Genomic DNA, 17,018 nt, shown 5'->3' on the forward strand with positions numbered 1-17,018 from the left:
GGGACAAGTAGACTCCACGATGAGTGCTGAAGCCCGATGCGCAGCTCAATATCAGGACCCTGAGATCATGGCCTGAGCCGAAATCAAGAGTCAGATGCTTAACAGACTGAGCCACCCAGGCACCCCAGGCTTATTTTCCTTTTGGTAAAGAAACGCAGAAAGTTTTTTAAAAGGCCCTACTTCCTTCTACAAGAAAACAGAAATCAAAGTAGATGCTATTATCACCTCCCAGCAACCACTGCCTTCTGTTTCTTCCAGCCCAAACCGTGGTTTTATTTAGGTATATGTGGTCTTGGGATGCTGGGGAAAAGCTGATCCCTCCCAAACTGCAGAGCGGAATTCGAATTAGCCTTAGCCAGTCAGACCATGGCATTTCTGTGCTGACTGTTGGTGGTCCTGAGGTTGGGACATAACCTTAGCCGGCCACCCGGACCGCAGGAGTGGACTTCACTGCATGGCTGCGGGAAGATGTCCTCTCTTCTTCAGGGTATTCTTATGTTTGGCTAGAACACTGAGAGCCATTTTACCATCATTCTAAGGATGAAGCCAGCCCCAGGAGAGCAGGGTAGAGTAAGGAATTTGGGTCCTTAGTGACATTGCTGAACCACTGAATCAACCATTTTTGGATGTGTCCTACCTCCGACCTTCTGGTTATACTGAATACAAAGCCCACCTCATGTTTAAGTGAGTTTAAGTCACAGCTTCTCTTACTATCAGCTGAAAACACCCTAACAGACGTGAGGGTGAGATAGTAGAGGATGTTAAATGCAAAGACAGAAAATAATTGCTAAGGGAGTAACTGTCAGAACAAGGGAAAAAATTCATGATCTCTGAAAAATTTACTGGGGACTGAAGGGCAAGCTGGGTTGGGGGAAGGGAGTAGGAAATTAACAGGTCAGGAGGGCTTTTTAGAAAAAACTGCGGGCCTGCGGAGGGAAAGCTGTTGTACAGGTGCAGAATGGAAGCTGTAAGAACAAGAAATGCCTATCACCGAGGCCAGACCCAGGGTGGACTGACCAGAAGAACACAGGGCCCATGACCAAGGAAGGAGAGATAATAAAACAGGACATGGAGGTCAAGAGACCTGGCTAGCACTTTCCTCTCCCACTCCGCAAAAGCTGCTCTCGGGGCCATGACTCCCGCTCTCCCATCTCTCTACACATTGGTACCTGCTCACAAACAATGACGTACTGGCCACCTCAGTGGAATGGCACTGGCCCCTCAATTCCAGCATATCCAGGACTCGGCCCCACCATGGAACCCAGGCTCAGTGGACCAGAGCTCACCTACCCAGTCATCCAACCCAGAAACCAGGAGTTCCCCAAGGCTGTTCCCTCGGCCTTCCACCCCAGTATCCATCAGTTCCCAGCCCTTCCCTTGAACTTCCCCACCCTCCTGACCACGCCCACCGCTGCAGCCCTTACTCTCCTCACTTGACTCTTTCAATTTTTTCCTAACTGGTCTTGCTGCCTTCAGCCTCATCTTTGCAACTATCAGCTGCCAAAGGGATTTGCTGCAGAGGCAAACATGCTTAAGACCCTTCCTGATTACAATTCTTATAATGCCTGCAGACAAGGCCTTCCTTGATTGTTTTGATTCTTTGTCCCCAGCCATATCATGCTGAGCTGAGGCATCCTATGCTTGATTCTTCAGGCTACTTAATGCCTCTCTGTGCCTTTGCATACCCTGCCCCCGTGCCCAGAATGCCTTTCCCTGTGACCTTGTGGGACACGACATACACATATCCTGCACCCTGCTCAAGGATTTCTCTCCTTATGAAGCCTTTCCTTGGTTACCTGCACCATACTCTACACAGAGCCCACAGACCTCTAGCCTAGCATATAACCTTCTTTACGATACTTATTTGCTTGCATGTTTTTTCCTCCCACCTGACCGTAAGGCAAATGAAAACAGGGACCATGTCTACTAAGCCAAAGCACTTAATTCTGTGTCTGGGACATAGTAGGAGCTCAAATGGCGGCATGTTGAATAAAGAATAAATAAAAACAAATTAAAATGGTAGCAGCTACCATGTTTGAATGCAACCTTGCTACTAGCAACTTTACCAGAAGTTTATGCATGACTTCTCATTTTACCCTCTAAACCACTCTTAAGAGATTTGCCTTACTGTCCCCATTCTTTTTTTTTTTAAGATTTTATTTATTTATTTGACAGAGATCACAAGTAGGCAGAGAGAGAGAGAGAGAAGCAGGCTCCCTGCTGAGCAGGGAACCCGATGCGGGGCTCAATCCCAGGATCCTGGGATCATGACCTAAGCCGAAGGCAGAGGCTTTAACCCACTGAGCCACCCAGGTGCCACTACTGTCCCCATTCTTGAATGGAAGATAATCAGTTTAGTGGTGAGGGAAGCTGCTTGTGGTTCAAACAGTAGTTTTTTATTTTTTATTTTTTAAGATTTACTTATTTATTTGGGGTGGGGAGGGGGCAGAGTAAGTGGCTGGATGACACAATCTTGGGATTGGGACCTGAGCAGAAGGCAGAGGCTTAACCCACTGAGCAACCCAGGCAGCCCTCAAACAGTAGTTCTAATCTAGAGCTGATTTTGATGTCTAAACAGGAAAGACTGCTGTTGCTTCAGAGACCAAATGGAGGCAAAAGCAAACATCTATGGCCTCACACTGATGAGCTAAGACAGGAAGTTAAAGAGGAAGAAAGATTAACTCCAGAGATCAGGTCTAGGGGGAGGTCTACTGATCAGGTGGGGGAACGGGGACCATATAGAAAGGATTCTTCAGGGCTCGAAACCAGAGCCAGGCCAAACAAGTAATGTGACACTGATTTCATGACTAATCGCAACTGTACATACAGTTTATAACCAAAGTTACTTCTCTCTAGACTGTACCCTGGAATCGGTCGGCTCTGGGTGCGAGGCCACAAGAGTGGGGTGAGGAAAATACAGGGACCAGGAATGTGTCATGGGGAGGAGAGAAGTCCCAGCAATGTGACTGGGGAATGGCCGGGGCTTCCCCAGTCGTGCGGGGTGGTGGCGGCAGCCCTTGCTGGGGAGGAATCTTGCCACAGCGCTACCGCTGAAGTTTCTCCTCTTGGTTGGGGTTTTACAAGTTTGAGAGGGTACTGTGGATTAAATAAGAGCACCACTTTTTCTGTCAGGGGTTAAACTTTTCCAGGTGTGAGAGACGGGCATCCTATTCCTGGCTCACCCAAATATGAGCTTAGTAATAAAATTTAAGGGCTCCGAGAGAACGTGAGACTGAAGCCGGGACTAGCTAAGCAGATGGACCCTTTACTCACTTTGATGTTTGCTCAGTCAGACCCCTGTGCAATCACACTGGAGATTTTTTGCCACAGTAAAATTTTACAGAGACACTGTTTCTACCCAGGATATGGGAGTGTCACAACGTGATTTATCAGCAATGCCTTTAACACACACTGAAGAGCACTCAGGGAGCGAAGGGAATGTCAACTCCGGGGTCATCTGCCATATTGCAAACATTAATGCCTCCCTGGAGAGTCCACTCGATCCTTTCTTGACAAACTGGAAACTGAAGCTAATGCACAAGCCCCCCCATAATTGTTGTTCCTTAGGGATTTATTTGTGAGGGGGAGAGCGAGCCATAATTGAATACAAACCAGCAGAGATCTGGGGAAGATAGAAACCTGGAGCCCTAAATCCCCACCTTGGGACTGGGATGAGGACAAGCTAAACACAGTAGCTCGGAATAGGCTGACCTTCCTGAAGCCCCTTCCTTGAGACGTGTGCCAAAATGCCTGTTTGCTCTTTGGTCAGAGGAGGCACTGACCCTCTACGCTGCCTGGCCTCCGGGGAAATGGTGCTATGGTCAGATGCTGCCTGGCAAGGGACCAAACCATTTATTTCCCTACTTCCAAATGTCAAGCCAGAAATGGCCACACACGAGAATGTAGCAGAAAGACATGTAGTGCAAGCATTCACTTCATTTCCTTTGGCACTGGAAACCCCTGCCTTGCTCTGCCCGGTTTCCAGTACCTTCCCTGGACTCAAGGATGTTTAGAAGCAAATAAATTCTGACAGTCCCAGTAATATATACTGTGGGGAAGGAGGAAGTGGAGGCTTAAAAGAAATAGAACAAGGGTTCCTACCCTAAAAACGCTTATAATCTAGTTGGAGAGACAAACAATATACATGAAATTACTGAAAAATAATTTTAATTATCCAAATCTATAGGGAAGCAGGGGTACTGTTATGTCCACATCATTTTTTTTTTATTTTTTTTTCCAATTTATTTATTTTCAGAAAAACAGTATTCATTATTTTTTCAACACACCCAGTGCTCCATGCAAGCTGTGCCCTCTATAATACCCACCACCTGGTACCCCCAACCTCCCACCGCCCCCCCGCCACTTCAAACCCCTCAGATTGTTTTTCAGAGTCCATAGTCTCTCATGGTTCATCTCCCCTTCCAATTTATCCAAAAGCACATACCCTCCCCAATGTCCATAACCCTACCCTCCTTCTCCCAACCCCCCTCCCCCCTGTCCACATCATTCAAAGTAACAGTTTCCCCAACTCATTTCTGAGTTTGTCTTCATTTGGTTGATGTCTTCATGCTGTTACTGCTGTCTGCAACTTTTTAAAGTAGTGGATTTAGTTTTATTATGTTTCTTTGGGGTACAAAAAATTAGCTCGCCTATAGGCACCAGAATAAGCCCCAGCTGGATGGTGGGACACCTAGATTATGAGCATACGGGTGGTAAGTATGGCATTCAAAATAACCCAGTGATGAGAATGTTCCAGGGGCACTGGTGTGGGGGGGAGGGTCTGTCAGTTAAGGGTTCAACTTTTTTTTTTTTAAGATTTTATTTATTGATTTGACAGGCAGAGATGGTAAGCAGGCAGAGCGGTAGGCAGAGACAGAGAGAGGGGGAAGCAGGCTCCCCACTGAGCGGAGAGCCCCATGCGGTGCTTGATCCCAGGACCCTGGAATCATGACCTGAGCCGAAGGCAGAGGCTTTAATCCACGGAGCCCCCAGGTGGCCCTAAGGGTTCAACTCTTGATCATGGCTCAGGTCTTGATCTCAGGGTCATGAGTTCAAGCCCAGAGTTGGGCTCTAGGCATGGAGCCTACTTAAAAAAAAAAAAAAAAGGAGAAGAAGAAGAAGAAGGAGGAGGAGGAGGAGGAGGAGGAGGAGGAGGGGGGATAATAATAAGAATATTCCAGGACTTACTTTGCAAATTTAATGCAGAACTGAGTAAAGTATTTCCGTGTGGAAGCCAGGTTGTCACGGATGATAGGGACATTCTGTTTAATGTGAAGAATGACAGAGGTGACATAAGGGCTCTGGTCACCAACGTGCTCCACATTCTGCCACTGCATCTGAAAATGGAGATGGAAAAGAGAAACCTTTAGATCCCTCACAGGAGGACAGTCTGACCCGTTCTGGGAGAAGGGGTTAGGCAGAATGGCAATGAGGGTAGAGCTTAACCTCACAACCACCATTTTATCTTGGGCAGTGCTTCTTACCTCGTCTGCCGTGGTTGACTGTGGATAAAAACATGTAAGCCCACCTTATCCTGCCCAGTGAGGTGTGACTTAGGTATCTTTTCCTAACCTGTCCCTCTGATGCTTGAAATAGCCATCCCTTCCCATTCAAGTGGCCATCTTGTAAAGGAGCCCTCACCACGTAGGTGAACTGGATGGTCCTGTGGCAGTTCTTTCAGAAGAGCGCTGTGGGGGAACAGGGCAGGGGCAGCCACTTGTGAGCATATTGGTAGCTTGGGAGAATGGAGCTGGTTGGGGCTAAGTGAAATGAAATCCAGATGAGGGCTACTTAGGTCTTTCTCTCAAGTATATTGTGAGGAGGGGAGGATTTTTGAAAAAAGGGAGCTGGACCTGATGTGACATGTGTGACTTAACTTCAAAATAACCTGGAGTTAGGAGTAGAGAAAATAAGATTAGTGAAGCTGGGTATGGGTCCATGAGGTCTGTTATACTGTTTTCTCTACTTTTGCACACAATTGAAATTTTTTCATAATAAAACATTCAGGTGCGCCTGGGTGGCTCAGTGGGTTAAGCCTCTGCCCTCAGCTCGGGTCACGATCCCAGGGTCCTGGGATCGAGCCCCACACCAGGCTCTCTGCTCGGCAGGGAGCCTGTTTCCCCCTCTCTCTCTGTCTGTTGCTCTGCCTACTTGTGGTCTCTCTCTGTCAAATGAATAAATAAAATATTAAAAACAAACAAGCAAACATTCAAACCTTACTCCTAAAACCTTTGAGATTCTGTTGGGGTTTCCATTAAGGGAAAGAAAAGAAAATCCCTGGCCATTACAAAGGAGCGGGTCAGAGGATAAGACAGTGACATGAGGAAGAGGGCGGGAAAATGGGGCAGGGACTGTGTGGGTGGCAGGTGCTGGGCAGACCAGCACCACTGAGAGGACCCAAGTGATCCCTGAGCAAGCTGTGAACACAAAAGAGAGACCTGCTTGGCTCAAGCTCTAACCATATGAGAGCTGGGAGAAATGCTCTGGAAAATGTCTATAGTAAAACAGGGAAGGACGCAATGCTACAGTGCCTCTCCCACCTTGTATACAGAAGGAGGAGAGAGCCTACGGAGCAGGCAGCAAATGGGCACTTTAATCCTGAAAAGAGCAGGAATGTCCAGGAGGAGTTCTGCTGAGTCAGCCTCTCCAAGCGGAGCTGGGCTGTCTGTTAAAAAGATCCAAAGCCAAACACACACCATGTAATATGTTCATAGAAGGAGGGCAGTAGTTCTGAGGCCCTGATGTCTCTGGCAAGAAAACACCATTTTTTTTCTTTTTTTTATAGAGCTCTTGGGGAAAGGAAAAATTCAATACTGAAGGAACTTGTTTAAAAGAATTATATTGTGCATGAACAACTCCCCAGTGCCTAGGAAGCTTGAGTGACTCTACGTTTTGTCCTAATATTTCGTCAAATCAGCAGATATTTATATTTTAAAAGCTTTAGGTATGTGTAAGGATATAAAAAAGCAGGAAGGACTTCCATCTTCATTTTAGAGATAAGAAAACCAAGCCCTAGAAACGTTCAGTCTTATGCAAGGTTCCACAGCAAAGTGCCAGAGAGGACAAGGTCCCCAAATTTTTTATGGGGGAGAATCAGAAACAAACAATGGAGTAACAGTGGAAAGTTCTGTATGAACTGACTTTATAGTCTAATGCTTTGGTTATGTGTAATATTTTCCTCATTATCTTTTTATCTCATTCAAAAGGTTTCTTTTCCCATCTGATTTCAGAGAGTTGACCCATCCAAACAGTGAGCATCCTAGGTGAGGAGCTTAAATGAGCTCACAGGGTGAGGCCAAAACTGACAGATGCTGTTAATGTCTCTACTTCATCTTCTCCCCAGGTCCGTAGCAACACCTGGAGCAGAGCATTCTGGGTAAACACGGAATCTGGGAAGAGAGTTTGATGCCCCTCTCCTCCAATGGCCATGAATGACTATTCATGAATGACTACTGTTTTCCAAGTTGGCAGCATTTTGTATTTCAACATCTCAAAAAGTTAATAGATAATTACCTGACAGAAGACAACTGTAAAAGGAGGTGGGGATGTGGCCTGTTATTGGCTACAAAGCAACTCTGAAGCTAGACTATGTGGGATGACGGACTCCGAGTTCCCGCTGGTGAGCCAACCCCTCTTGATCACCACTGGGCATGCCAGTACACATCTACATTTGCAATATATGTGAAAAGATTTGATTTGCTTTAATACCTTAGCCAGTTATAACTCTACTGGTCAAATTAAAAGAAGTATTAGCAAAAACAAAGTAGATTTGTGAGTTTAAATTTAAGTCCGCTTAATGACATAGGAAACCCATTTAAGCTGCTGGAGAACAATGAAAGTTGATGTTGGTTTTACTATTTAAAAAAGAAAAATCTGCAAAATGTAATTAGCAATGACTCCATCCAGTCACTACCTCAGATGGGTTGATGCTGGCCGTCACCCATCCCAGATGACTTAAGGTTGAGCTGTAACCTGAATGGCCCAAGATACACACATGAGGACCCACCATAGGCAGGTCCCTTCGCCTGGCACTCTGCATACATCACCTCATTTACTACTCACACATGAGCTCATTGGGTTCTCAGACCAATCTTGTACATGACGAAAGTAAAAAAGCTTAACGAGGTTAGGTAACTTGCCCCAAGTTACACAGCTGGTAAATGACAGGACAGAGACAACAAGTCTGTCTAAAGCCCAAGCATTAGAGAACCAGGCTGTTTCCTAGATGCTTCTTTTTTTTAAAAAAAGGAACAAAAACACTTAATGTGCCTTAATGCAAGGTGAGCCTTCTTTTTCAGGGAGATGCTAATGAAATATACAGTGACCAAGCAAAGTTCTCTTCCAAAAAAGGCAACAAAAAGTAGCTTGTACCAGAGGAACAAACATCATGAAAAGCCATCAGGAGGAATAAAAGTCCAACTTTTCCAGGTAAACTTTCATTTGACAGTTAAAATTTACACTGCCCTACTTAAAAGGTTTTCCTTTTGTGCTTTTTGTTTGGGTGGGGCTTCATAGGATTGTTCCTGTATAAACAAGAAAAACAGTTTGCCAGAGAAGCTGTGATTAAGATATAGGACTCAGAAACAGCACGCGAGGAAATGATCGCACTAAGGTAGAGAGAGAGACTGTGGGGCTAGGGCCACAACCCTGGTTTCTGCTACCTGAGGAGCAAGCGTGTGACGGACGTTAGTTACCACTTTCCAGGGAAGGCCCAGGAGATAATCACTTTCCAGCGAAAGCCCACTGCAGCAGAGAATTCTGACCAGTCCACCAATCAGAGAACAGAGCTCTGCAATCAGTTTACTTCGGACCTTGTTCTTCTCTGTTGCTGTATGAAGCTTGGAGAGAGGCCTCTCCTAAAAAGCTACTTTTCCTCAAATTCAAATTCCTACCTATTCATTTTGAGCATGGAACTAGAGATAGAGAACACACTGACACACGTGGATTCTGGGGCTGTTTCAGACAATCGGAGTCTACTGGTGTGGTTTAGGCTGCCGGGCCACTGGCCCCCAAGGACAGTCCTTGCCCAGACAACTCACAGGCACTCGAACGCCTGTCTGGGCTACTTTTATTCCTGCAACACGCATCTGATGTATTTATAGGTACCTTGTGCGTGCACAGCAGTGGATCGAGCACTGTGTGGGAATTAAAAAGGGAGAAGGAACATTTTTTGAGCACCTGTGTGATCATGCATCACGTGGTTGACATTTTCACATTAACTTATTGCCTATAACAATACAGTAAAGGACGTAATATTACTCCTGCTTTACAGATAAGACAGACTTGAGGATAAGACGTGCTTTGGCTAATGAAGCGTAACTGGTAAGTTAGCAGGGCTGAGGTCTAGAATTTGGTACATCTAACTCGAGAGTCCATGCTTCTTCCACTTTACCATGCTGCTTTCCAAAAGTGTTACCACCCTAAATGAACTTGACATTAGCTGAAGGCATCGGAGCTAGCAAAATCTAGGTATGAGGCTGTAGGTATGCAGCTGACTTGGTGGTGGTGATGGCAATGACAGGAGGAAGACACACGTTCCTTAACTTTAAGGGGAAAATCAAGAAGATCCAGAATAGAAAGCGGAGTAATAAAGGCTTTAAGAAGATAAATATATGTATTTTTACTCACTACTAAGCCAATAGAAAGGTAAATTTGTACAACATTTCTCTTTTTAAGATTTATTATTTTAGAGAGAGAGAGAGCGAGCGAGAGAGCAAGTGCGTGCAAGCATGGGTGGAGGGGGGTGCAGAGAGGAAGCAGACTCTCCGCTGAGCTCCCCGCAGGGCTCCAACTCCCAAGAGGGAGATCATGGCCTGAGCTGAAACCAAGAGTTGGATGCTTAACTGGCTGAGCCACACAGGCATCCCTGTACAACCTTTTGGAAATCTCTACCAAAAATTTTAGCATTTTACATAGCTTTTGATCTCTGCAATTCCCTTTAGGACAATCTGATGTTAATAATTATGAATGTTTAGGGCGCCTGGGTGGCTCAGTGGGTTAAGCCGCTGCCTTTGGCTCAGGTCATGATCTCAGGGTCCTGGGATCAAGTCCCGCATCAGGCTCTCTGCTCAGCAGGGAGCCTGCTTCCCTCTACCTCTCTCTCTGCCTGCCTCTCTGTCTACTTGTGATCTCTCTCTGTCAAATAAATAAATAAAATCTTTAAAAAAAATAATTATGAATGTTTAGAAAATACCCACATAGTCACCCACATATGTGAGGCTGTCTATTGCCAGACTGGTTTTTTTTTAAGATTATACTTAATTTTTTTGATGTTCTTACCATATAGCTTATTTATTTTTTTATTATGTTCGCTAGCTACTATATAGTACATAATCAGTTTCTGATGTAGTGTTCAGTAATTCATTAGTTATGTGTAACATCCAGTACCCTCCTCAATACCCATCACCCTGTTATCAATCCCAAGATTTTACTTATTTGAAAGACAGAGAGCAAGACAGCATAAGCAGGAGGGGGGCAGAGGGTAAGGGAGAAGCAGGCTCCCAGCTGAGCAGGGAACTCGATGCGGGACTCTGTCCCATAGGACCTTGGGATCATGACCTGGGCTGAAGGCAGGCGCTTACCTGACTAAGCCACCCAGGCACCCTGCCAGACTGTTTTTAAATGTAAATAATTGGAAATAATTACCAAAAGTGAGTTCATCACATACATTTTAAGGGAAAGAGTACATTAGAATACTTAAAATGAGGAAATCTGGAGTCTGCCAGTCCAGAGTTCTAATACTGTCTGTCCAACCAGGTAAGTTACCCAAGCTCTCTGAACCTCGTTTTTCTTGGCTGTAAAACTGGGATGATAATATCTATAATCCATACAGTTACGGAAAGATGACACATGGAGTGCTCTTAACATAGTGCCTGACAGGTATTAATTCCATGGTAAATGTTAACCTACTGTTACTACTTAAACAACAAATACTCTGTACTATGGAAAACTATGCAATCACTATAAATTACTGTAGCTCTGAATTGAATGACACAGAAAACTCTTAAAACCTGCTAAATGGGAAAAAAGTTATGAAAGAGCACATACCGTATGAACTTATATTTTTAAAATACATGCGTAAAAAGACTAAAATCTATTAATTATGAGTGATTTAAAAATTTTCTTCTTTTAAAAAATTGTATTTTTTACAATGAAGGTGATATGTTTTGGTCATAATGAAAAAGGAATCCCTTGGGGAGCCTGGGTTGCTTAGTGGGTTAAGCCTCTGCCTTCGGCTCAGGTCATGATCTCAGGGTCCTGGGATAGAGCCCCGTATTGGGCTCTCTGCTCAGGAGGAGCCTGCTTCCCTCTCTCTCTGCCTGCCTCTCTACCCACTTGTGATCTCTCTCTCTGTCAAATAAATAAATAAAATCTTAAAAAAAAAAAAAAAGGAAAAGAATGTAAAAGACTTAAAAAAAAAAAGGAATCTCTTCTATAAAAAAAGAAAGTTTTTTTTTAAAAAAAAGATTTTATTTATTTATTTGTCAGAGAGAGTGAGCACAGGCAGACAGAGAGGCAGGCAGAGGCAGAGGGAGAAGCAGGCTCCCCGCTGAGCAAGGAGCCCGATGCGGGACTCGATCCCAGAACGCTGGGATCATGACCTGAGCTGAAAGCAGCCGCTCAACCAACTGAGCCACCCAGGCGTCCCAAGAAAGATACGTTTTGACTTTAAGTGGAAAAGTGAACTTGAGAGAGCCCGATGTGGGGCTTGATCCCAGGACCCTGGGATCATTACCTGAACCCAAGGGAGATGCTTAATGGACTGAGCCACCCTGGAGCCCCTTGAGGATTAACCATAGAGTTCTGTTGGCCTCCTGAAATAGATCTACATTTTAATGACTGAGGAAAATGAGAACAGATTTGAGCACTGTTCTAGCTATTTCAAAATGTCTTTGGGGGATAGTAACGCAACCTCCTAAATTAGTACATGTTCACAATCTTAAAACCTAATAGAATAGAAATTATATGCCAAACTGTAAGGAAATTTAATTTGTTCAGTTTCCTTTTTTCTTTTTTTATCCCCCCCCAAGACTACCATTAATGGACAAAAGGCAAAGTGTGTTTGATGTTGGACAGAGAGATTCTTTTAACCTAGTGATGTGAGAAGCCCTAGGAAAAAGGGCATAGTGAGGAAGGGACCATGTGACCAAAGGTTTCTTTTTAAGGAAGCCACAGAATTTTTTAAAAAATCCTACTTAAAAAGCCTAATTACAGTAGCTAATTGCTAAGGATTTATAGAATTTACATTTAAAAGAATTTTATATTTCCACTAAGGCATCCCAAGCAATTGCCTTTTCAAGAATCAGGAGACTTGGTTTTATTTCTGGCTTCACTGTTATAAGGTTACATGGCTTTGGGCATATTATGAAAAAGAAAATAAATGCACTAGAATGACAGTTCGTTGCTTTTCAGGGAGAAATATCCAGACTAGAATACTTGGCTTGGCCACTCAGTCCCTTTTCTCCCCTGTAGGAAAGCCATGGTGTCAGATCGAGAAGGGCTGAAGACGAATTTCAAACAGGATGCTTGTGGATGCTTGAAGAGCTCGTGATCAGGGAAGCATGACTATTTACATAAATCCAGCAATACCAGGCATATACCAACTTAGGGCCCTTCCACTTTGAGGCAAACTACTTAAGCTACTTTTGCCTCAGTTTCCACGTTTGCCAAAAGGACTTACTCTGTATGTATGGCATCGTACAATCCTCCATAGAGAGACCTGAATTTGAATCCTGGCTCTCCCACATGCTAGCTAAGAGGTTTGGGACAAGGGACTTGACTTCTCTGAGTAAGCAACCTTATCTGAGAAAGGAAGAAGGAAATAATAATACAGGTACCTTGTAAATTTATTGTCAGAATTGAATGAGATACTCCATTTGGGTGCTGATTCCTGGTAAAGTGCTCCATAATAATAACTTATTACCATCTCATGGAACTCATCTAAGAAAATAAAGCAATATGGGAGGGAAAGCAGCTTGAAAGGTCATTTTGACATGTTACCCACAACATTACTGTAATCTCAAAGTCAGAACTTCAGAGAGACCATTAAACTCTTTTTCATATTTCACTTCTGCCATATGGGCCTGGCCTGTTTAAGGCTGTTCCTGTGTATTTCTACCAAGCTGTGCCATTCTGTTTTCCTCTCCTTTTCCAGCAGCAGGGTTCTTGTGTATAGTTGGGGAGCTAATAGCTAGATGTGGGCATTTCCTATTTCTGACCTGCCTTCGATCAGCTACAGGATGCTACTTGTTAAAGTAAAAAGCCCTGGGGCACCTGGGTCGCTCAGTCCTTAAGCGGCTGTCTTCACCCGGGTCATGATCCAGGGTCCTGGGATTGAGTTCCACATCGGGCTTCCTGCTTAGTGGGAAGCCTGCTTCTCCCTCTCCCCCTGCTTGTGTTCCCTCTCTTGCTATGTCTCTCTCTGTCAAATAAATAAATAAAATCTTCAAAAAAAAAAAAAAAAAAAAAAGAATCTCTTTATTGGGACACCTAGGTGGCTCAGTGGGTTAGTGTCTGTGTTTAGCTCGGGTCATGATCTCAGGGTCCTGGGATCAAGCCCCGCATCGGGCTCCCTGATCAGTGGGGAGTCTGCTTCTCCATCTGCCTGCTGCTCCCCCTACTTGTGCTCTTTGACAAATAAATATTAAAAATTTCAAAAAAAAAAAAAAAGGAGCCCTATTACTGAGTACTATCAAGGAACACCATATCTTCAACAGCCCTTGTATGCACCTAAACATTTCAATCTATGATTCTGCCATTTCCTATAACAATACTCTATGTCTACCAGCTCCATCCTAGGGTCATTTATATCTCACTTTGTCACCATTCTTTGGTCAAATGGGTGTCTCCAAAGTTTAGTTCTTTCTTCTTCTTGTCCTCTTTACCTTCAAAGTCATTCAGGGAATACTACGTATGTTAAGCTATGCCTTGGAGATCAAAAAATGAATAGACATAGCCCTCAAGCTGTTTAAAGCTTAAGAAGGGAGACAGCTATAATAAAATAGAAAGGCAGTCTAGGTATGTGGTGTTTTTAGGGAGAAGAACACTGTGGGTAAGACAAAAAAAAGTGGTGAAACTGCAAGAGATCAATTATTTATTATTATTATTATTATTATTTGAGAGGGAGAGAGAGAGGGGGTCGGAGGAACAGAGGGGGAGGGAGAGAGAGAATCTTAAGCAGGCTCCATATCCAGTGTGAAGCCCAACATGGGGCTCGCTCTCATAACCCTGAGATCAAGAGTTGGATGCTTAACTGACTGAGCCACCCAGGCACCCCTGCGAGATATCAAAATAGCCAAAACAATCTTGAAAAGAACAAGGAGGATTCATATTTCCTGATTTTAAAGCTTGCCACAAAGCTACAATAATCAAAACAGTGTGGTACTGGCATAAGGACATAGAGATCAATGGAATAAACAGAAAGTCCAGAAATAAACCTGTGTATCTATGATCAACTGATTTTTGACAACAAGAGTATTAAGACCATCTAATGGGTAAAGAATAGTCTTTTCAACAAACGGTACTGGGATGGCTGTAAATCTACATGCAATGGAATGAAGGTGAATCCTTACTTCACACCATATACAAAAATTAATTCAAAATGGATTGAAGGCCCAAATGTAAGAGCTAAAACTATAAACAGCCTACAAGAAAATACAGGTATAAGTCTTTGTAATTCTGGATTAGGCAATGGTATCTTATATAGGACACCAAAAGTATAGCACCAAAAGATAAAATACAAAGATTGGACTTCAACAAAACTAAAAACTTCAGTGTTTCAAAGGACATAATCAAGAAAGTGAAAAGACAACCCACAGAAACGGAGAACATATTTGCAAATCATGTATCTGGTAAGGGGTCTAGTATTCAGACTATAAAGGAACTTTTACAACTCAACAAAGAGACAACCCAATTTAAAAATGGGTAAAGGGGGGATGTCTGGGTGGCTCAGTTGGTTAAGCAGCTGCCTTCGGCTCAGGTCATGATCCCAGCCGGGGATGGAGTCCCACATCAGGCTCCTTGCTCAGCAGGGAGCTTGCTTCTCCCTCTGTCTCTGCCTGCCATTCTGTCAGCCTGTGCTCGCTCGCTCTCCCTCTCTCTCTCTGACAAATAAATAAAATCTTAAAAAAAAAAAAATGGGCAAAGTGGATGCCTGGGTGGCTCAGTCGGTTAAGCCTCTGCCTTCACCTCAGGTCATGTTCCCAGGGTCCTGGGATCAAGTCCCGCATTGGGCTCCTTGCTCTGTGGGGCGTCTGCTTCCCCCTCTACCTCTGTTGCTTGTGCCCTCCCTGTCAAATAAATAAATAAAGTTTTTTAAAAAATGCCACTTCCTCAAGAAGACTTTCTTGGCTTCCCTACTTGATACGAACAGAGAGATGAACTCTCTCCTCTTTGAAAAGAGAGCATATTTTGTACTTTTCTTACAGTAGTGATTTTCCCATACCTTATACTGCTGTTATTTGAGCAGTCCTCTCGTCTCACACATCTCTTACCCCACACTTTCCGAAATCTAAGTACCCTGGGGTAAGGTCCATGTCTTTCCCAGTTTTGCAGCTCCCAGCACTGTGCTGGATAGAGTCTGAACTGAACTGCCCAACTAACGGTAAGAATGATGGAATTGGGAGACAAAAATAAGCATTATCGCAACACAAGTTTTAAGAAGTCCTAAAGAAACCACACAAAACAGGACACAGGAAGAAATAACTGAGTGTGTGTTGAATCAATCTGTGACCACTTGGCTTGTTTATATCTGGTCATTTTCATCACATGGATCTCATTTCACTAGAACTCCAGAAGACTCAGACAAAGAGTAATGGTCTCCCAGCTGCTGCGTTCCCTAGTCTGTGGTTTTCCTATGATATAAACAAAAGATTCTGGAGGTATGGTCTCTGTTAATATTTGCTGGTGTGGGTCTGGGGGAGAAATGGGTGGTGGTGGGGGGAGTGTGAGGGAAATCCACTAATGAACTGACAGTTCATATAAGCAGCACCTGGAGTGTTAAACTTCCCTACAACTGTTATTTTACTAGGGGAAAAAAAAAAATCCACTCTTCCTTTGGTAAATGTAAAATTCTTTTACCAGCTGCATTCCGATCTAAAGTGTGTGGCAGTCCAGGAGAGATGGCAGCTGGAACAGATCACATGCAGACACAGTGAATGTTCACCGGCAGCTAGGGGATAATCAGAGCCCAAAGAATGAATCTTCAGAGCCACATTCCTTTAAGAAAATGGGTTAGCCTCAATTTGCCTGCTCACATGCTACTCATAAACACTGAGAATCCTGGAAATACACATCCACATCTGATTGGTGAAGGATCAATCTTTTGAATCGAAACTCTGTGACATCAGCAATTCAGGACTCCCCACTTAGCTTCATAAAACCCTGCAGCTTAAGCTTTGGTTTTCATCCTATTTTTGTTAAATATTTATGATCTACTACAAAACTAAATTCAGACCAAATGTGTGCTTACACAACCCTGTGACACGGCCACCCCTCCTGACCAGAGGGAAAGAGCAGCAACACGGATTGGCACCAGGCCAGTCACTTTCTTCATGCCCCATCCTTGCAACACTGGGGGGCAGAGAGCTGCATTTCATGTACTGATGGGATCACCCGGGCCCACAGAGGTTAAATTGTTTGCTCAATACCCCCAGAGGAAGAATGAGGAGAGTTCGGTCCATCTGACTCCAAAGCCAGTGTTTTTTCCACTGTACTCTGCTACTGTCCAGTGGGTTCCAGAGAAGTTCTTTCTCCAGAAGACTGCTACAAGAATCTGATACCTCAAGAACAGGCACTGGCAAACTTTTTCTGGAAAGGGCCAGTCAGTATTTTAGGCTTTTTGAGCCATATGGTCTCATGACTGACTTACTCATTAAGTGTTTCTGCCATTGTAACACAAAAGCAGCCACAGGTAATATATACATGAATGAGCATGGCTGTGTTCCAATAAAAAACTTATTTAGTTTGCTGACCCATGCTCTAGAAATTCTAGCGTAGATAGCCTCATGTTATTTGGATTA

At 44.0% G+C, this 17,018-nt stretch overlaps 1 protein-coding gene across 1 annotated transcript in view; it reads right to left on the reverse strand.

The window, feature by feature from the left end:
• The window catches only part of VPS53 (VPS53 subunit of GARP complex), a 136,514-nt gene that overhangs the window by 19,005 nt on the left and 100,491 nt on the right, over positions 1–17,018 (reverse strand). The window contains exon 18 of the mRNA XM_044248201.1: positions 5,188–5,336. Within this exon, the coding sequence (XP_044104136.1) occupies positions 5,188–5,336 (149 nt within the window). The remainder of the gene's footprint in view (positions 1–5,187; positions 5,337–17,018) is intronic.

This window comes from Neovison vison, chromosome 5 (genome assembly GCF_020171115.1).
Source record: "Neovison vison isolate M4711 chromosome 5, ASM_NN_V1, whole genome shotgun sequence".
NCBI lineage: Eukaryota > Metazoa > Chordata > Mammalia > Carnivora > Mustelidae > Neogale > Neogale vison.